Raw genomic sequence first — 21,537 nt, 5'->3', positions numbered from 1 at the left:
TTTGAGATACAAGAACATGCCATTTGCTGAGCTCACCAGAGACAAGATGAGCTGTCATCTGTCTGTGGCCCAGTCGATGTGACATACCCTCTGCTGCGTGGCCATGCATGCACAACTGCATGACCACCTATAGCTCTAACACTGTGATTAAGTTTGCTAACTATACAAGCATCATCAGTCTGATTGCAAGAGACAGAGATGGCCTGCAGAGGGGAAATCAGAGGCCCAACATCTTGGTGCCAGGACAACAACCTCAATCTCAACATCAGCAAAACAAAGGAGCTGATTGTGGACTACAGGAAGCAACTTGAGGAAGGACACGCCCCCATCACCATCAAACAGGCTATAGCGGAGTCAGTGGCTTCAACTTCCACACAGAAATCACATCAGCCAGAGCCTGACCTTGACTCACCACACCTACACCATCACAAACAGTGAGAAAATGGCTCCTTTTCTTCTGGAGGCCAAGGCTCAACATGGATTCCAGGATACTCTACAATTTCTCCAAGTGCTCCATTGAGGGTATCCTGACTGTATCACCGCTTGGTGTGTCACCCTCAACCATAAGCCTCTTAAGAGGGAGGTGAAAACTGCTCATAACATCACAAGGATGGAGCTACCATCCATGGAGGACCTCTACATCCAGCGGCTTCATCTTGTATGCCATTAGACTCAACTCCTGAGCTCTCAAGCTCATCATTGTGAGACTGTTGTCACTCCACATTAATACATGGATGTTACTTCACCTTTACACTACTTTTATACTAATTACTCTCCCTGTACAGGTTACAAATATAGCTTATATTCATACATATATTTATATATATATATATATATATATATACATGTATATATATATATGTATATATATATATATATATATATTTATATACAATACAGGCCAAAAGTTTGGACACACCTTCTCATTCAATGCGTTTTCTTTATTTTCATGACTATTTACATTGTAGATTGAATTGAATGAACACATGTGGAGTTATGTACTTAACAAAAAAAGGTGAAATAACTGAAAACATGTTTTATATTCTAGTTTCTTCAAAATAGCCACCCTTTGCTCTGATTACTGCTTTGCACACTCTTGGCATTCTCTCGATGAGCTTCAAGAGGTAGTCACCTGAAATGGTTTTCCAACAGTCTTGAAGGAGTTCCCAGAGGTGTTTAGCACTTGTTGGCCCCTTTGCCTTCACTCTGCGGTCCAGCTCACCCCAAACCATCTCGATTGGGTTCAGGTCCGGTGACTGTGGAGGCCAGGTCATCTGCCGCAGTACTCCATCACTCTCCTTCTTGGTCAAATAGCCCTTACACAGCCTGGAGGTGTGTTTGGGGTCATTGTCCTGTTGAAAAATAAATGATCGTCCAACTAAACGCAAACCGGATGGGATGGCATGTCGCTGCAGGATGCTGTGGTAGCCATGCTGGTTCAGTGTGCCTTCAATTTTGAATAAATCCCCAACAGTGTCACCAGCAAAACACCCCCACACCATCACACCTCCTCCTCCATGCTTCACAGTGGGAACCAGGCATGTGGAATCCATCCGTTCACCTTTTCTGCGTCTCACAAAGACACGGCGGTTGGAACCAAAGATCTCAAATTTGGACTCATCAGACCAAAGCACAGATTTCCACTGGTCTAATGTCCATTCCTTGTGTTTCTTGGCCCAAACAAATCTCTTCTGCTTGTTGCCTCTCCTTAGCAGTGGTTTCCTAGCAGCTATTTGACCATGAAGGCCTGATTGGCGCAGTCTCCTCTTAACAGTTGTTCTAGAGATGGGTCTGCTGCTAGAACTCTGTGTGGCATTCATCTGGTCTCTGATCTGTGCTGCTGTTAACTTGCGATTTCTGAGGCTGGTGACTCGGATGAACTTATCCTCAGAAGCAGAGGTGACTCTTGGTCTTCCTTTCCTGGGTCGGTCCTCATGTGTGCCAGTTTCGTTGTAGCGCTTGATGGTTTTTGCGACTCCACTTGGGGACACATTTAAAGTTTTTGCAATTTTCCAGACTGACTGACCTTCATTTCTTAAAGTAATGATGGTCACTCGTTTTTCTTTAGTTAGCTGATTGGTTCTTGCCATAATATGAATTTTAACAGTTGTCCAATAGGGCTGTTGGCTGTGTATTAACCTGACTTCTGCACAACACAACTGATGGTCCCAACCCCATTGATAAAGCAAGAAATTCCACTAATTAACCCTGATAAGGCACACCTGTGAAGTGGAAACCATTTCAGGTGACTACCTCTTGAAGCTCATCGAGAAAATGCCAAGAGTGTGCAAAGCAGTAATCAGAGCAAAGGGTGGCTATTTTGAAGAAACTAGAATATAAAACATGTTTTCAGTTATTTCACTTTTTTTTTTTGTTAAGTACATAACTCCACATGTGTTCATTCATAGTTTTGATGCCTTCAGTGAGAATCTACAATGTAAATAGTCATGAAAATAAAGAAAATGCATTGAATGAGAAGGTGTGTCCAAACTTTTGGCCTGTACTGTATCTTGCCAGCTTTAGATAAAGCCCAGCTGGATACTAATGTTACTCCAGATGGAGGTGTCTCGTACTCGGTCACATCCAGACCTTGAAAATAAGGCTGCAGCCGCTCCCATTCCTTGCAACAGAGGCATTCCTCTTCTGTGGGCACTGGGGCACAGCATTCACAGGTACACCACCAATCTCCAGAGCTACGCAGCCTTGCGGCAGCCAGTCCTCCCCTCTCGTCCTCTAACGTTACCTGTTGCGCCTCTCTCTCTCTCCTCCTCCTCCTCCGTTCAGGCAACCGTCCGGTTCTGCCTTCCAGCTTTTGCTGCTTGTTCAGGCACGCTATGAGATCGCTGCTTGTTCTCGCAATATTTTGGCCGCGCTTTGGAAAGCAGAGCTACATTGTAAACAAATGTGGCAGCACACCGGTAAGGTAAGACAAAACATTTACATGTCGTTTTCTATATGTTCTGTGACATTTATCCTAATGATATGAGGCGGTCTTTGTGGAAAAAAAGCTTGTTTAGTGGATTGACTTTGCACTTGAAGGGATGCCCGTTCACTTACTTTTTAACAGGTCTGACGCTACGGCTGTATCTAGGCTAACAGCAAACATGCTAACTATTATTTCTATGTCACTAATCACTTGAAACAAATTTAGGACGATAGGAGACGGGTTGAAATAAACCGAAATTTCCCTTTAACATAAGGAAATTGGTGCTTATCCAGGTTTTTATGACTTTAAGGCAGTTATGAAGTTTAGTTAATTGATTACTTTCTTCCGGCTTCATCGATAAATACAACTGTGTATCATCCGCACAACAATGGAAATTTACAGAGTGATTTCTAATGACGTAACCTTAAGGAAGCATATATAGAGTAAATAGGATTGGTCCGAGTACAGAACCTTGCGGAACTCCAAAACAAACTTTAGTATGTAAGGATGATTGATCGTGAACATGAACAAACTGAGATTTAAACCAGCTTAGTGCAGAACCTTTTAGGCCAATTAAGTGTTCCAGTCTCTGTAGCACAATTTGATGGTCAATTGTGTCAAACATCGCACTATGATCTAATAAAACAAGTACAGAGACAAGTCCTTTGTCTGAAGCAATCAGAAGATCATTTGTAATTTTAATTAGTGCTGTCTCAGTGCTATGATGCACTCTAAATCCTGACTGAAATTCCTCAAATAAATTATTATCATGGAGAAAATCACACAGCTGGTCTGCGACTACTTTCTCAAGGATCTTTGAAAGAAAGGGAAGATTAGATATTGGTGTATAGTTGGCTAACACCTCTGGATCCAGGGTGGGCTTTTTTAGGAGAGGTTTAATTACAGCTACCTTAAAAGACCGTGGTACATAGCCTGATAATAAAGATATATTGATCATGTCTAATAAGTGAGTGTTAACTAAAGGTAAGACTTCCTTAAGTAGCCTAGTTGGGATGGGTCTAAGAGACATGTTGATGATTTAGATGAAGAAATCACTGCAGTCAATTCTTGAAGAGAAATTGGGGAGAAGCAATCTAAATATATATTAGGTCTTACAGCTGTGTTTGAGGGCAGATACGTACTATCTGAGGACAGGAGGTCATGAATTTTGCCTCTAATAGTTAGAATTTTGTCATTAAAAAAGCTCATAAAATCATTACTGGTAAGGGCTAAGGGAATACAAGGCTCAATAGAGCTGTGACTCTCAGTCAGCCTGGCTACAGTGCTGAAAAGAAACCTGGGGTTGTTCTTATTTTCTTCTATTAAAGCTGAGTAATAGTTTGCTTTGGCATTGCAGAGGCCCCTTTTATACATTTTGAGACTGTCTGCCCAGATTAAACGAGATTCTTCCAGTTTGGTTAATCGCCAGTTCCTTTCAAATTTGTTTTAACTTATGGGTTTGAGAGTTATACCAAGGAGCGAACTTTCTTTGCCTTGTTAACTTTTTTTAAGAGGAGTTACAGAGTCGAGTGTTGTTCGCAGCGAGCCTACGGTGCTATCGACAAGATGATCAATTCGGGAGAGGTTAAATTCGGTACGGGAAACCCAGGGGATTTTCACCCCCAGGAAATTAAATTTCATATTATACAAATTGTATTATACATTATCAATAATTGTATTATACATTATCAATAATTGTTAAGGCACACAGGTTTGATATCACCAGGGAGGGAGACGTGTTCCAATAAAAAAAATATATTTTACTTAACAGCAAAAAGGAAAAAGAAACCAAGTAACAATAACCAATTGTTAAAATGTCAAGGTCACCAGGGCTTAAGGGCAAGGGCAGGTACAACTAACTAATGTTAGAACAGGCTGGGCTTACCATGGCGGTATATATATTAGGGATGCACCGAAATGAAAATTTGTGGCCGAAGCTGAATAATATTAAACGCTTGGCCGAATACCGAGTACTGAATACCGAATATCGTTGTTTAGTTTTTCATTAGTTTTTGCAGATGAACCCCCTCTAGATTAGTGTTGTCACAGTACCAAAATTGGATCCCACTGTATGATATCAATGAAAATATCATTGTTCTGAGTAGTATCACGATACCACAGCAAAAATGATGTGCCTTTTGTCATTTATAAAAAGATAAATTACTTTTCTATTATAGGCTACATCAATGATATTTCAATGGAATAAATTACTTATTGACTTATTCATACTTCAAAAACAGTATCAATCAGTGATTAACATAGGGGGGATCAAAATAAAATAAAAAAATAAAATAAAAATCAACCAGCCACCCTCCTCCCCTTCATAAGTAAAGAACAGTCCCTAAAGTGCGGTGAGGTTTGTGGGCCGTGAACAGTTCGTTTCTCCTCTGACACGTCACATACCTGTGTTCGGCTGGCTCGGCTGTTCAGGTACTTCTGGGCAGTCCGCACGCCAAGAAGAGGATATTATTGGAGCCGACTTCTCTGTCGCTGGTAAGCCGATGGCTGCCGTATTTGACAGGAATACATTACTGTCTGTGTCTGTGACCCCCGTTCAACCCACAATCGGTGGGATTCGCCTTTCGTTTCTGCTGGTGGTTGAAATCTGTAGGCTGCTTGCACAGTGTGCTGAATGATTTAAGCCTATTTTGCTTGCTCAAAACTATTTTTAGTCGCAAATGCGAGTGCGGTGACGGACGGATCGCCACACTGCCGACATTTTACTCCGCCCGTCACAGCACGCTGTTTGATTGCGTTATCAAAACATGCCGCTATTATTCGGCCTTGCTTTTAACTCATTAAACCGAATAATACATATATATATGTATATATATATATATATATATATATACATTTATATATATATATATATATATATATATATATATATATATACATTTATATATATATATATATATTATTACTGTAGAACAGCTGGCAGATCTGAAAATATTGAACTTTTTTTGCCTCCAAAACATGATTTCATTGTTCATGAAACATGCAGATGGTTGCTCTGAGCACAACAAATATCAGATGAAGTGAATCCTACTGTTTTTATCCACTTTTAACTAATATTTGGTATGTCCACCTTTTGCAGCAATTACAGCAGCACATCTCTCTGGCATAGTGTCTATATTTCCTGAGAACGTCAACACTAATGTTATCCCATGCCTTCTGCAACTTTGATTAGTAGTACAATAGATCTGTCCAGTTTATTTTCCAGTTCGCCCCAAATTTGCTCAATGGGGTTGAGGTCCGGACTTTGAGGGGGCCAGCCCATCATTTTCAATGTTCCAGCAGATTCCTTCTGTCACAGGTAGTTTTGGCAATCGTTCGAATAATGTTTAGGGTCATTGTCCTCTTGGAAAATAAATCCATGCCCAATAAGACGACTCCAAGATGGTTACTCCATGCCTCACCAGGATGTTGTGGTATACTTTCTTATCCATGATGCCATCAGTTTTCACTAAGTCACCTGTTCCTGAGGCTGAAATGGCACCCCACACCATAATACTACCCCCTCTGTGTTTAACTGTTGGCAAGAGACACTCATTTTTATATCTCTTCCCCTCCCTCCATCAAACATACAGTTTTCACTTGTTGCCAAACTGTCTAAACTTGGACCCATCAGTCCACAGCACTTTTATACCAATCTTTGTCCATTTCTTGTGTTCTTTTGCAAATTTCAGGCGTTTAACTCCATTTTTCTCTTTCAGTAATGGTTTCTTTGCTGCTATTCTGCCAACAAGTCCTTCTTCTCCCAGTGTCCGACGCACAGTTCTTAAAGACACTGTTGCACCACTACTCATTGTGGTGTTGATGTCGTCACGCAGTTCTCATAAGGTCTTTCTTCGGTCCTTAAGACTGAGAATTTTGAGATGCTTCACTTGTCTGTCTGAAAGTTTCTTTTTTTCTACCTCTCCCCTTTCGGTTCTGGTGTGAATTGGTGGCATCATGGCGATCTAAAGTGTACTTTACAGTGCTTGGACTGCATCTCAATTCCTTGGCTATGCGGCGGTAACTCCAGCCAGTATCAAAAAGGGCCTAAATCCTTCTTCACCTTAGCCATGTTCAAACAGCAACATGTGCTTCAAGACTACTTCTAGAGGCTTTGAATTTATACCAATTGGTGGTGTGGCCTCAGTGACAAAACCCTGATGTTACTAATCACTTAATGAGCAGGATAGGCCTTGTACACTCAAAAGAATCACACAGCTGTGTCCTAAGACTCTTGCATCACCATCGATTTAACCACGATCACACCTGACAATGATAACACAAGTAATTTGGCTTCCTCTGTGAACATGACATTGACAGTGAAATAGGCATAACTTGTTTTTTGTAAGGAAAATGACCTAGATCTCTTTTTGACGGCTCTATTCTGTGGTTTATAGAGCATAATGATGACTTTGTAGATATTTCATTCGTTTTATGGGTATTTTAATGGCCAATTCAACAAAAACAACTGAAACCTCTTAAATACGCCAAGTGTTCTAATAATTTTGGCCACCACTGTATATATATATATATATATATATATATATATATATATATCTGTGTCTCTCTATCTCTCAAGCCGAGGCTGAAGCACGTTCAGTCACTCAGGAGGCAGGTGTTCATGTTTCTGGACTCTCCGTCACAGAGTGTGGAGGTGGCTTTCAGAGTGAGGTACGGTGATGGATCATACATGGTTTATGCCAGTTCGGGGGAAGTTGAAGTGCTTTGAGTGTGGCGATGTCGGCCATAAGCGCTTTGCACAGACAGCAGGCGGAGGTTGGCAGCGCAGACACAGACATCCTGCTCTCTGCTTTAAACCCTGGGGTGGAGAGCAGGGAACAGACTCGGAGGAGCAGTCAGATGCAGAAACAGCCACCCAGCCTGCAGTCTCAGACCCAGGGGTGGAGCCCGCGGGGGCCCCTGGCAGCAGAGCAGGCTATTCCCAGTGGCTTGACAAGGACTGACGAGGTGGGCTGTGAGGAGGGGCACAGTACGGATAGGCCCCTTGAGTCAAATGCTGGGAGTGCAGGGGGGATTCACTATAGCCAGGTGACAGGAGGAGGGTACGATTCAGAGTCAGATAATGTGTCGGTTCACTCAGTTGGTGATACTTCATACTGGGGCACAGATCTGTACTCACTGGAGCAAATGAATGATTTTCTGGATGAAACTTATGGACAGTCAGTCAAATTTCAAGACTATTTTGAGGACCCGGATAAGTTTATAAAGTCTGTAAGTTTCTTGCAAAAGGTGGTGAAAAAGTGCTGTTGCCTTAAAAAGCACGTCACAGCATTAAGAAAGGCTGCAAGAGGGAAAATTGGTAGGAAGTAGAAAAATTTTAAATAAATAATGATTATGCATCACAGGGTGTTTCTTTCTAACTGTTACTTTATGTGGGGCTTTTTCTGTGTTGTTTTCTATACCCTTCTCATGCAGGGACTCAGGGTTGGTTCCCTCAATATGAATGGTGGGAGGGATTGATGTAAAAGGGCTTTAGTGGCAGATATTGTACAGCAGAAGAAGTTATATGTAGTTCTGCTGTAGGAAACTCATGGTGACCAGGCAAATGAGGTAGACTGGGGGCTGTGGTGGGATGGGCTGCATGCACTCAGCCATGACTCAGACTCAGACTCAGACAACTTTGTTAATCCTACAAGGGGCAATTGGTTTGAGCAGCCAAGCACAACAACATGTGAACACAACACATGCAATAAACACGTAGAATAAAAAATACAAAGATGCTAGGAATACAGTGGAATCTGGAATCAGTAAATAGAAAAAGTGGCAAGATTAATAAATATAATAAATATCGACCAATAAAATGTCAATAAAGTGCATTATGAAGAATTTAAAAGATGAATGGCCGAAGCAATAAAAGAATTTGATCGGTGGTTAGTTTTGCAGGCAGGCAAGACATACTGATGACCTGAGGGCAACAGAGCAAATTCACCTGCCAGTACATGGCCAGGAGATGCCAAAATGCAAGTGGCTTTTCTAAGCATTTACTGGTAACAAAAGCTGGCCAGATCCCTGAGTTTCACTCCTGAGATTTTAGAGCACGTTTTAATGATGCCGTACAGGCTGTTTTTATCCTGCAGCGTGAGGTTGGGGAACCAACAAATAAAAGAGAAACACAGGAGACTTTCAATAAAAGACTGATAAAAATGACAAAGAATGGTGGGACTTGCAGAAAAGGAGTCAAGTTTGCAGAGAAGATGGATTCTCTGTTGCCCACGCTTTATAATATCTGCAGTGTTCACATCAAATTTGAGGTTGTCATCAAAAAAGGTGCCTAAGTATTTGTATGAGGACACCCTTTCCACAATCTCATTGTGTATGATGCTGTCTACAACTGCAACTCTGTTCCGTCTAAAATCTATCACAAGCCCCTTTGTTTTCGACACATTCAGGTCTAGGTGGTTTTCATCACACCATGAAACAAAGTCCTCAAGAGCCTCCTTATGGCCTGATTCGGGTCCCTGAAGAAGGGACAGCAGTGCAGTGTCATCTGAAAATTTAATTAAGTAGCTTCCTGCCTTGGCACTCCTGCATTCATCTGTGTACAGGATGGAGAGTATAGGGGAAAGGACACATCCTTGAGGTGAACCTGTGGATAGGACACAAGAGTCTGATACACAGCCATTTGCAGAAACCCTCTGCTTCCTGTTAGTCAGGAAATCTGATAACCATAAAACAAGCTGGTGGGGCAGATTAAAAACACTGATGAGCCTCTTAATTAAAAGATGCGGCTGTATCGTATTAAAAGCTGAGGAAAATCAGCAAATAAGAGCCTAGTATGGGCTTGGGGCTTCTCCAAGTGCTTGTAGAGGCAGTTCAGGATAAAAAGCTTGGCGTCCTCCACACTTTTTCCTGCCTAATAGGCGAGCTGAAGAGGATCAATTTCCCCCTCCACATGAGAAAGAATAATATTCCTCACTATTTTCTCAAAGACCTTCATACAGAGCGAAGTAAGTGCTACTGGTCTAAAATCGTTGAATTGTTTAGGAGATGATTTTTTTGGAACAGGAATTATTATTGAAGATTTCCATAAATCAGGGACTTGATTGTTGTCTAGTGACATCTGAAAGATGTGGTGGAGGACACCGCTTAGTTGATCGTTGATCAGCACAGTATGTGTTGATCAAAGTCCTGTTTCTCAAATCGTGAAAAAAAGTGGTTAAAAGCATTTGGGAGATCTTCATTACTACCCTCTATTCTAATTAATTTCCTCTTATTTTCATTGTGGGCATTGGTGACCGAGGACATGGATTTAATGCCTTTCCAGGCTGCTCTCAAATCACCACTGCTGTACTCCTGCTCTATCTTGTCCTTATAAGCTCTTTCAGCTTTGCAAATTTCATTTCTAACCTCTCTGTTCATTTCCTTCCTTTCCTGGTGATCCCCTGTGTAAAAAAAAAAAAATCTTCTTTTTGTTTATGACATTTTTTAAATCTTTAGTGACCCACGGTCTATTATTGGGGTAGACAGTAATGCTCTTCAGGGGGATATTGGAGTCAACACAGAAGGATATAAGACGAAACAGTCTGTGTTAGTTCATTTAAGTCAGAACAAGAATCATTCAAAACATCCCAAACTGTCCACTCAAAACATGCTTTTAGATTAGCAATACTGTCCTCTGACCAGCATCTCACAGTCTTAATAGTCCGCTCATGTCGCTTGCAGACTGGCTTGTAGGTAGGTAGAAGCAGGACACTGCTGTGATAAGAAGCACCAAAGGGAGGCATGGAAATTGACCTGTAAGCTCCAGCCACCGAACCAAAACATAGGTCAGTAGTGGAGTTCCTAGTAGTTGTTACACAAGGAGCCTAATAGTTGTTACACAAGGCACATGGCACCAGTGTAAGCGGGGGAGTAGCTTGAAGGATCCACATTGTGTGTTGTTGATGTCTATGCCCCAAATCACAGAGCAGACAGACTAGGTTTTTTATGTGTTCTGAGGAATGAGTTGCAGAAGTACAGTCAGGAGCAGCTGATCATAGGTGGAGACTGGAACTGCACTATTGATTTCACCATGGATAGTACAAGTGAAGAGCCACACCTTCAGTCAGCCAGAAGCTTAGGCAGTTTAGTTGCTCAGCTAGACCTGTTAGATACATGGAGGCTGAAACATCCTGGTGCTAGACAGTATGCATGGGCCACGGTGAGCAACAGTAGATTGAGTGCAGCCAGGCTGGATAGGTTTTACATATCGCAATCACTTGCATCTAGTCTAGTTAGTAGCTCCATTATTCCAGTCGGTTTCACTGACCACCATCTCATTACTGCTGAGTTATTCATTTCTCTGGCACAGAAAGTAAGGTCTTACTGGCATTTTAACAACAAGCTGTTACACAATGGTCTATTCTGTCTGGTTTTTGCTGATTTCTGGTCCTGCTGGCAAGGTAAAAAGTGCAAGTCTGATTCACTGAGGCAGTAGTAAGGGGTAGGCAAGGCTCAGATACGCATCTTACGGCTGTGCAAGGGTCAAAGCAGTACTCCATGAGCTGGAAAACAGCATAAAGAACATTAAAGGTGCCATGGCCAGTAGCTCGGGCTCTGACATAGATGCCCTGCTGAAGGAGAAAAAACTAGAGCTCAGTACTTTCATGCAGGAGAGGGTGAAAGGAGCTCTTGTTCGGTCCCACTTCCTCAATATTAAAGACATGGATGATCCAAATGCTTTCTTCTTCAGTTTGGAGAAGTCTGCTACAAGAAGCAAGCTGATGACATCCCTCCAGCTTCCTGGAGGCAGGGTGACAACAGACCCCAAGGAGATGAGGAGCCATGCTGTTTCCTTCTACACTTCCGGTTTCAGGGTAGAGGGGTGTGATCCCACCAGTGCTACGGAACTGCCGGAGGGGCTACCTCAGCTCAGTCCAGAGGAAAGGGCTGACCTGGACAGAGAACTGTGCTTTGAGGAGCTGACCACATCCGTGAGGCAGATGGCTTCAGGTCAAGCTCTGGGGATAGACGGACTCACCCCTGACTTCTTCAAGCATTTCTGGAGATTAGTTGGTCCTGACCTGCATGAGGTGCTCTTGGAGTGCTTTCGTGCAGGGGCGATGCCCGCCTTTAGTAGGACAGTTCTATCCCTGCTTCCCAAGAAAGAAGACTTAGCACTACTTAACAACTGGAGACCTGTGTCCCTTTTGTGTACAGACTACAAAGTGCTCTTTAGAGCTCTGTCAAACAGGCTACAAGGCTATCTTGACATACTTGTTCATATAGACCAAACTTATTGTGTACCAGGCAGTACAATAATGGACAATCTTTTCCTGTTTCGTGATGTGTTAGACCTTTGTAATCTGTATCGTCTTGACACTGGCATCATAACTCTTGATCAGGGAAAAAGCATTTGACAGGGTGGACCATAGCTATTTGTTCTCTGTGCTCAAAGCTTTTGGGTGTGGTCATAACTTTGTTCCTTGGGTGAGGCTGCTGTACAAGAGTGCTGAATGTGTGGTAAAGGTTGGGGGGGGGCTGAGCCTGCCGATCCCTGTGCAGAGGGGGGTATGGCAGGGGTGCCCCATTTTAGGGCAGCTGTACTTTCTGGCTTTATAGCTTCCCACAACTGGTTGTCTCTCCCAGTGTTGGGGAGTAGCAGGAGGTGGAGGGCAGGATCCTCTCATTCACAGACCCATAAATCTATATCCATCCATCCATCCATCCATCCATCTAGCCGTACAGCCAAAAAGCCGAAACAGTAGTTCACTCCAGGGAGTGCTGGCCTGTGACGGGCCATACACTTAACTGCAGCCTAAAAATGCACGCAATCAATCAATAATAATTTTTACAGTATGATTAGTCTTAATTGCTTTTGATGTGATAATTACCCTTAATGTCATATGAGCAATGCATACTGTTGAGCCGAGGCGGAGCGTGGCAGGAAGCAAATGGAGGAGAGCCATGAAAACCCATGGCTCAATTACACTGCAGCAAACATATTAAACAATCAACCAGGACCTAAATAATAGACAAGGTGACAAAGGCAGACAACATCAGCTTACCATGCAGACACGAGACGCAACCCACAGCATCCTGAGCGAAGCAAGCCATCACAGTGGAGATCAATGTACACCAAGTGCGCATTGCGCACAAGAAAAAGAATGATAACCGGCAGAGCACATTACCTGTATATGTGAATATACCGTGCGCCTTGATATTGCCACACCACACAACACAGATCTGCCACGCCAGGCTGTAGCCACCTCCACAAGGAAATCTCGGAGCGGAAGGAAAGAGAACGAGGTGAGGCCCCCTGTATATATAGGGTTCATCCCAATACCGAATCTCGCATCCACGTTTCCCTCACTTGCGTCTCTTCCTCATGTCTTAGCTCCACCCTCGAAGGACACTGGGGGTAGACGCGAGGATGAGATGCGAGGAGAGAAGAAACTAGGAAATATGTCTTTAGAGAAATTAGACGTCTTTTCCTCTTAAGCATCACATGAAGCGATGTTCATTTGTGATGACGGCGGCAGCTGATTACAGCTGGATCAGCTGTCAGGAGGCTTTATTAATTCAATTCAATTCAATTCAGTTTTATTTATAAAGCCCAATACCACAAATAACAATTTGCCTCAGAGGGCTTTACAGCATACGGCATTCCTCTGTCCTTTGGACCCTCACAGTGGATAAGGAAAAACTCCCCCCCAAAAAAACCCTTTAACGGGGGGAAAAATGGTAGAAACCTCAGGAAGAGCAACTGAGGAGGGATCCCTCTTCCAGGACGGACAGGCATGCAATAGATGTTGTACAGAACAGATCAACATGATAAATTAACAGTAATCCGTATGACAAAATGATACAGAAAGAGAAAGAGAGAGAGTAAGAGAGAGAGAGAGAGAGAGAGAGAGAGATGTAGGACAGACAGCTTACAAGAACATTAATTTAAGTAATAATATTACAATGATAATTACGCCTATTGTGGTACAATATGTTGTAGGTATATATTAATATATGATAGTATATGTATCTGACAATAATCATAATAAAAAAAAATGTGTATAATGACAGTAGAAGTATGGCTAATGATAACAGCAGCAGTAGGAGGCATCAGGCAGGACCATGGCAGCAGCACAACCACACACGTCACACCATCCAGGCACAGCTGTGATACGAGGTAACCTGCCAGACAGTGGAGCACAAAGGCTCCAGAGAAGAAGCTGAGTTAGTGACATGCAGTAATAGGACGCGAATGTTAGCAAAGGAGAGAGAGAGAGAGAAGGAGAGAAGGTGCCCAGTGTATTATAGGTGGTGTATTATAGGAGGTCCCCAGGCAGACTAGGCCTATGTAAACCCAACTAGGGGCTGGTCCAAAACAAGCCTGAGCCAGCCCTAACTATAAGCTTCATCAAAAAAGAAAGTCTTAAATGTGGAGATGGTGTCTGCCTCCCGGACTGAAACTGGAAGATGATTCCACAGAAGAGGAGCCTGATAGCTGAAGGCTCTGGCTCCTGATCTACTTTTGGAGACTTTAGGGACCACTAGTAATCTTGCATTCTCACAGCGCAGTGTTCTAGTGGCATAATATGGCACTATGAGCTCTCTAAGATATAACTGAGCCTGACCATTGAAAGCTTTGTAAGTTAGGAGTAGGATTTTAAATTCATTTCTGGATTTTACAGGGAGACAGTGCAGAGAAGCTAAAACAGGAGAAGTGTGATCTCGTTTCTTAGTTCCTGTCAGTACACATGCCGCTACGTTCTGGATCAGCTGGAGAGTTTTTAAAGACTTATTAGAGCTCCCTGATAATAGGGAATTACAGTAATCCAGCCTAGAGGTAACAAAAGCCTGGACCAATTTTTCTGCATCTTTTTTGCACAGGATGGACCTAATTTTCACAATATTACGCAGATGAAAAAATGCAGTCTGTGAGGTTTGTTTTAAATGGGAGTTTAAAGACAAATCTTGGTCAAATATTACTCCAAGTTTTCTTACGTTAGTGCTAGAGGCCAAAGCAATGCCATCCAGAGAAACTATATCACCAGATAAAGAGTTTCTGAGGTGTTTGGGGCCAAGAACAATAATTGAATTTAACATTTAACAGTTTAGTTAATTGATCTCTTTCTTCTGGCTTTATCGATAAATACAACTGTGTATCATCCGCATAGCAATGGAAATTTACGGAGTGATTTCTAATGATGTAACCTAAGGGAAGCATTTATAAGGTGAACAGAATTGGTCCAAGCACAGAATCTTGTGGAACTCCAAAACAAACTTTAGTACGTAGAGATGATTAATCATGAACATGAATGAACAGAAAACAATCAGATAAATAAGATTTGAACCAGCTTAGTGCAGAACCTTTTAGGCCAATTAAATGTTCCAGTCTCTGTAGCAGATGGTCAATTATGTCAAATGCCACACTAAGATCTAATAAATCAAGTACAGAGACAAGTCCTTTGTCTGAAGCAATCAGCAGATCATTTGTAATTTGAACTAGTGGTGTCTCAGTGCTATGATGCACTCTAAATCCTGAATGAAATATACTTTAAAGTATAAACAGCTATAGAAACTTTTAATGGAGTTTGTGTCTGCGCACACATATTGTTATATATACATATATAATGATAAACATAGAGATACAGTCATCACATAATGTTATATGTACATATATAAAGATACAGATACAGTTATCAGTAACAAATTAGCAGTGTTTTTTCTCTAACAATCACCTGCACATGAACAACAACTTGCGTTCTGTATTTTATAATCTGTGCTGTGTCCTGCTGAGAGTCACACAATGTGTTCATGATTTATTCATTATTTGCCTCTGTATTTATTGAAATTCTGATTGTGAGTTCATTATTGAATAACCCACCACGATGTCTTTGAACACTGGAAATAATTTATTAGGTCAAATTTTTCAGGGAAAATTAAAATTCTGTAACTCATCAACCTGATGCTCAGGAATTATATTGAGACTTCCTACAAGATGGCAAGTCTCAATCGATTTCCGGGTCAAGTGATCGAGGATAGAGGATAGAGGAGTCGAGGAATGATATTGGGATGAACCCATAGATGCGCCAGGTGCAGCCCATAACCAAAGTGCTGGTAAACCTGGCACAGTGCCATGCAGTTGCCAGGAGGGAGAAGCCATCTGGCTACACCAATATATTTTTGGCTGTAATGCTCGCGACAGTTCAAAATTAGGTGCAGGAATGAGGACTGAATCAGTTCTGTGTTGGTGGAAAAGGGGTATCAGACACTAAACCTGATGGGTTCATGCAGTACTTATGAGTTTGGAATTTTCCTTGAAATTGTCACAAAGTAACAAAATTAAATTGTGACATGTGACTTCAGCATAATGGACAGTTTAATCAGAAGTATAATGAGATAAAACATCGTTGTGATTTTTTGTTTGTCTTTTTATTTTTGCCAGATATGGAACCATGCAGATAGTTTCCTTTTTTAGTGGTACAGCCCAACAACATATCAGGATGTAATCATTTTTGACATTCAGTTTTGCATGAAGTTGCTGTCAGTATCTTGCCACACATTTATCTAATCATTATCATACCCTCTCATCTTCATCTTGAATGAAAAACACTTTGCTGGCACTTAACCGACATTGCTTAAGATTCCCTCCAGACATGTTAAGATTTTTTGTGGCTGCTTTGGTTCTGCCACAAAAACATTCAGTTGTCTGATTAAAAATGATTTAACTCCTCCATCATTGAAAAATCAAACATCTATGAACATGCAGACATTTTCAATTTCATAAAAACTTCAAATTTCCACATCACACTTGTGTAATGCCGGGTTCACACTACACGATGGCAACCTGATTATAGCCTGGCACAGCGTCGTACGCTGTTGGCTGGGATTGTGAACGACAATGATAATTCATCATTTCCTCTCATGTAGTGTGTCATAGTAGACAACAGCCAACACTACATCTGGGAGGCCTCACAACATCCCAACAGAAAGTCTAGCATGTTTGATTTTCTTTTTGTCGTTCAGGATTTCTCCCGTCACAGCTGTCACTTTGACCAATAGAAACAAAAAGTAATCTGCTGCTGTAGACAACTGTATGACAACAACACCCCAGCCTTTTTGATATTTCCTCAAGGGACATTACCATGTCGGAGTAAAAAGGGAAAAATGATGGCGTGAAACAGCAGAGTCACATTAGCAACCAGGTGAGTACTGCCATTAGCATCAAGCTAGCAAAGAATGTTATTTCTACATAATGGAGAAGACGTAAAGGAATAAAATTAACAAATAGTGGTGGGGCTTTTGCTGACCAAAAATGAAGAGGGTACCAGCTTCATTTGAAACAGACTACATTAGAATAGGTTGTTATTTCTCATTAGCTCTGTATTTTTCTATTTTTACTTTTCATCCGCTTCCGTTTGTTAAAATGCATTGCGCTGTCATTTCAAACGCAACACTTCCTGTCGCTGCTTTAAATTAGAAGCCCCTTATAATTTTTGTTAAGAAAATCCGTTCATTTTCCAAACAGGTCTTCATTGTGAAACATTTATAGAAACTTGTTATGGAGGCTTAAGTGACTTGTGTAGTTTTCATGCGGCACTTCAAATGTAGCTCCTCCCATCTGGTTGCACTTTTTACATTACTACAATAACAATTTGGCAGGGACGTAAACAGCCACAGTGACTGAAATAATAATAATAATAATATTAATAATAATAATAATAATAACAATAGGACAAGAATTACTCAAGGACATCATGCATGTCATGAAAGACAGCCAACGATGAATGGTTGTGGACCAACGTGTAATCTTTCATGTCTGTTGGCCAAGTCACGGCACAATTTTATGACCCCGCAATCGCCTAGTCTGACATGGTGACTGTCGGAACAGACAAAAATGTTGTGTAGTCTGAACCCGGCATAAGTTGCAAAGTGGACCATGATCCAAACTGGTTGTGATGTCACAAAATCATCTCATAAAAACATGCCTGTAAAGGGGAGCACAGAGGAACTTTCCCTCTTTGACAGATGAATGTAAATCAGCCTTCTACACTGTAAAATATTTGACTGTACATTTACAGTAAATGACAGTTTACTAGTTGCATTACTTTCACAGTAAATTCATGTGACATTTTTAAAGTAAATTGTTGTGAAATGACAGCTGTATACTGTGATCTCACAGTAGTTATGCCTGCATATTACTGTGATATAACAGTACGTTCCTGTAAATTACTTAATATAACTATAGTTTATGTACATCTGATTACTGTGATTTAGCAATATGCTCCAGTAGAATTACTGTATTTCACTGTAATCTCACAGTTAAACTCCATTTATTACTGTGATTTAGCAGTATGCCTCTGTAAAATTATACAATAAAATTTCGCAATAAAATTCTGCATTTGGTTAAATATCACAGTAAAAGCCTGTGAGGTGATAATTACAGTGGTGGAAAAAAGTTTTCGGACACCCCATGCATTTGTGAAATATTGCATTAAGAATCACTCTTAGGTCTTCAAGTGCAATTTCTTTTAGTACAGTCACAGCCAAAACACTAAATAAATCCTAAAAAAGCCATTAAAAACTTAAAATTGATTGGTTCCATAAAAATACATAAGAAATTTTGAGTATTGGGTCATTTTGGTACCAGTGATGAAGGTCGTTCTTTTTGTTAAAAGACACAATTTTTGTTGCCAAGTTTCGTGTCTACATAAAGCCAGCACATTTGAAAGTTCTTCAGACACAAAAATGGCTAAAACAAGGAACCTAACGCAGGAAACACGCCTGAAGATAAAGATTCTCAACCAGGAAGGGTACAGCTGCCGCCAGATAGCCAGGAAGTGCAGATGCAGTCCTTCAGCAGTTGGATACACTCTGCAGAAATACAGACGAACCAACAACTTGGAAGACAAACCCAGATCTGGGCGTCCAAGGGTTTCTTCAGCAAGAAATGACCACATCCTGATCCGCATGTGTAGGCAAAACTGCCGAATGACATCACAGGAGCTTCAGCAGCAGTGGTCAAACCAAACTAGTGTCCAGTGTTCCACCCGCACTGTACGTGGCCGACTTTTAGATCATGGCTTAAGGTCCTACAAGGCTATCAAGAAGCCCCTGATCAATGAGAGACAGAGGTTAGCCCGGCATCGTTGGGCCCAGGCACACAAGAACGGGACAGCCAGGAATTGGAAGAAGATTTTGTGGTCAGATGAGTCCAGTTTCCAGCTTTATCTTCCTCCTACTAATGTGAGGGTACGCAGAAGGCCAGGCAAAGCATTATCTCCAGCATTGTACAGTACCTACTGTCAAGCATGGTGGAGGCAGTATCATGGTTTGGGGATGCATGAGTGCTGCTGGTGTTGGTCATCTCACTGTCTGTGATGGCACATTGAACTCTACCAAGTATTGTACCATTCTCGAAACCCACATGCTCCCTTCTGCGCGTGCACTGTTCCGTCGAGGTAAAAACTGGATGTTTCAATGAGATAATGCCCCTTGCCACACATCCAAGGCCAGTAGAACTTGGCTGCAGGAGTACAGTATCCAGGTCTTAGAGTGGCCAGCTCAATCCCCGGACATGAGCCCCATTGAAAATCTGTGGTGGATTATCAAAAGGTCTGTTTCAAAGCATAAACCAAAGAATTTAGAAGAATTAAAAGCAGTAATTCAAGAAGAATGGGACAAGATTACCCCTCAACAGTGTGAAAGGCTCGTGGGGAACATGCCAGCCAGGATTAGAGCTCTACTACGTGCCAGTGGCAGGACTACTAAATATTAATTTGATGATGTGATGGTTTATTTATTTTTTGTTCAGTTTTGAACACATTCTCTGTTATTTGTTGACTTTGATACCAACAATGTTGAGAACTGACATATTGAAACTGTCAAGAATTTAGTTTTGTTATTTTTTCTTGTAAACAATAAACAAAAAAATATAATTTGTATTTGTTTGTATCTGTCTAATGCAGCCACACCTTTTGAAACACAAAAAAGATTTTTCCACAAATATTTCATGATAATATTTGAGATTGTGTAAAATTTTAAGGGTGTCCGAAAACTTTTTTCCACCACTGTAATGAATTGTAAAATATTACAGTTACATATTATAAGTTCCTGGAAATAATTTGCAGTGTAGTGTCAAAGACAATAGTCATACTCAATGTTAACACTTGGTTGGTCCTTGTTAACACAAGGATCTGTGTGAGAAATATATTCTTACTCATTAAATGTAGTCCATATGAGAAGTAGATTTACAATAGTAACTTCATAAGTAATCCAGGCTTCCTAACTTGCAATGTAATCCCTTCTCTCTTAAATACAAAACTACAGTGGTCGTTTTGTCTTGATGGCGCCCGCAGAGCGTGCTGACTCTCTATCTGATCCCTCCAGTCTCCTGTGCTTAAGACCCAGACAATCACCATCTCAGACATCACCAACTCCCTCCAAGGAAGTGTGACCTACAAGGACATCCCCTTGGTTCACACTGAGACCAAGACCATCACGTACGAGTCAGCACAGGTGAGGAGAATTCTGGGAATTGTTCACAAAAAATAACACTTCACAAAGTATTTACAGGCCTTGGTTAAATGCAAATAGGTGGTTTAAATTGTCTCAACTTGTATGCAATGCAGTTATTTTGAATTAAAGCTGTGTTTGTACATGTGACCTCTGACGTGACCTCTTAATACCGTATTACATAGTGGTGGCATGCAATATATTCAATTACGTGACGGTGGCATGGTGGGGTTTGAGGCACTAAAACTACTTGGATAAAATAATATAAAATAATGTTTAGGCACATATGGGATGTAGGTGTGTGGTAGTCATGTACAGTGGCATGCAAGTTTGCCCCCGCCCCCCACCCCCCCACCCCCCGGTCAAAATTTTGTTTACTGTGAATAGTAAAAGTAGAAGATGAACTGATCTCCAAATGGCATGTAGTTAAAAGAAACTTTTCAACATTTAAGCAATATGTGTGTATTGTTTTTGTTTCGTACAAGTTTAGAGTGAAAAAAAAGGAAAGGAGCACCATGCAAAAGTTTGGGCACCCCAAGACGTTTGACCTGGACAGCTTTTAACAGGGTCTCAGACCTTAATTAGCTTGTTAGGGCTATAGCTTGTTCAGAATCATTGTTAGGAAAGGCCAGGTGAGGCAAATTTCAAAGCTTTATAAATACTCTGACTCCTGAAACCTTGTGCCAACAATCAGCAGCCATGGGCTCATCTTATCAGCTGCCTAGCACACTGAAAACAGGCAGGAGAAGGCTATAAGAAGATAGCAAAGTGTTTTCAGGGAGCTGTTTCCTCAGTTCGAGATGCAATTAAGAAATGGCAGTTGACAGGAACTGTGGAGGTCAAGATGAGGTCTAGAAGACCAAGAAAACCTTCTGAAAGAGCTGCTCGTAGGATTGCTAGAAAGGCTTGTGACTGCAAAAGACCTGAAGGAAGATTTAACAGACTCTGGGGTGGTGGTACACTGTTCTACCCTGCAGCGACACCTGCACAAATATGACCTTCATGGAAGAATCATCAGAAGAAAACCTTTCCTGTGTTTTCACTAGTGTCAGAAGTTTGTAAAGGAACATCTAACTAAGCCTAATGCTTTTTGGAAAGTCCCGTGAACTGATGGAGTTAGAATAGAACTTTCTGGCCGCAATGAGCAAAGGTATGTTTGG

The 21,537-nt window shown here is 41.4% G+C and overlaps 1 protein-coding gene across 16 annotated transcripts in view; it reads left to right on the top strand.

Annotated features, from left to right (window-relative positions):
• Positions 1-21,537, top strand: part of epb41a (erythrocyte membrane protein band 4.1a) — a 253,745-nt gene that overhangs the window by 198,226 nt on the left and 33,982 nt on the right. For 11 of the 16 annotated variants that reach the window (XM_033641650.2, XM_033641615.2, XM_078176107.1 and 8 more), the window contains one exon: positions 20,252-20,380. The exons of 4 other annotated variants lie outside the window; for them this stretch is intronic. In XM_033641650.2, the coding sequence (XP_033497541.1) occupies positions 20,252-20,380 (129 nt within the window). Of the gene's footprint in view, positions 1-20,191; positions 20,381-21,537 lie in introns of those variants that run through there. One more of the 16 variants, XM_033641676.2, reaches the window with a different exon arrangement.

This window comes from Epinephelus lanceolatus, chromosome 16 (genome assembly GCF_041903045.1).
Source record: "Epinephelus lanceolatus isolate andai-2023 chromosome 16, ASM4190304v1, whole genome shotgun sequence".
Classification (NCBI taxonomy): Eukaryota; Metazoa; Chordata; class Actinopteri; order Perciformes; family Serranidae; genus Epinephelus; species Epinephelus lanceolatus.
This window is presented reverse-complemented; position numbering and strand designations above follow the sequence as displayed.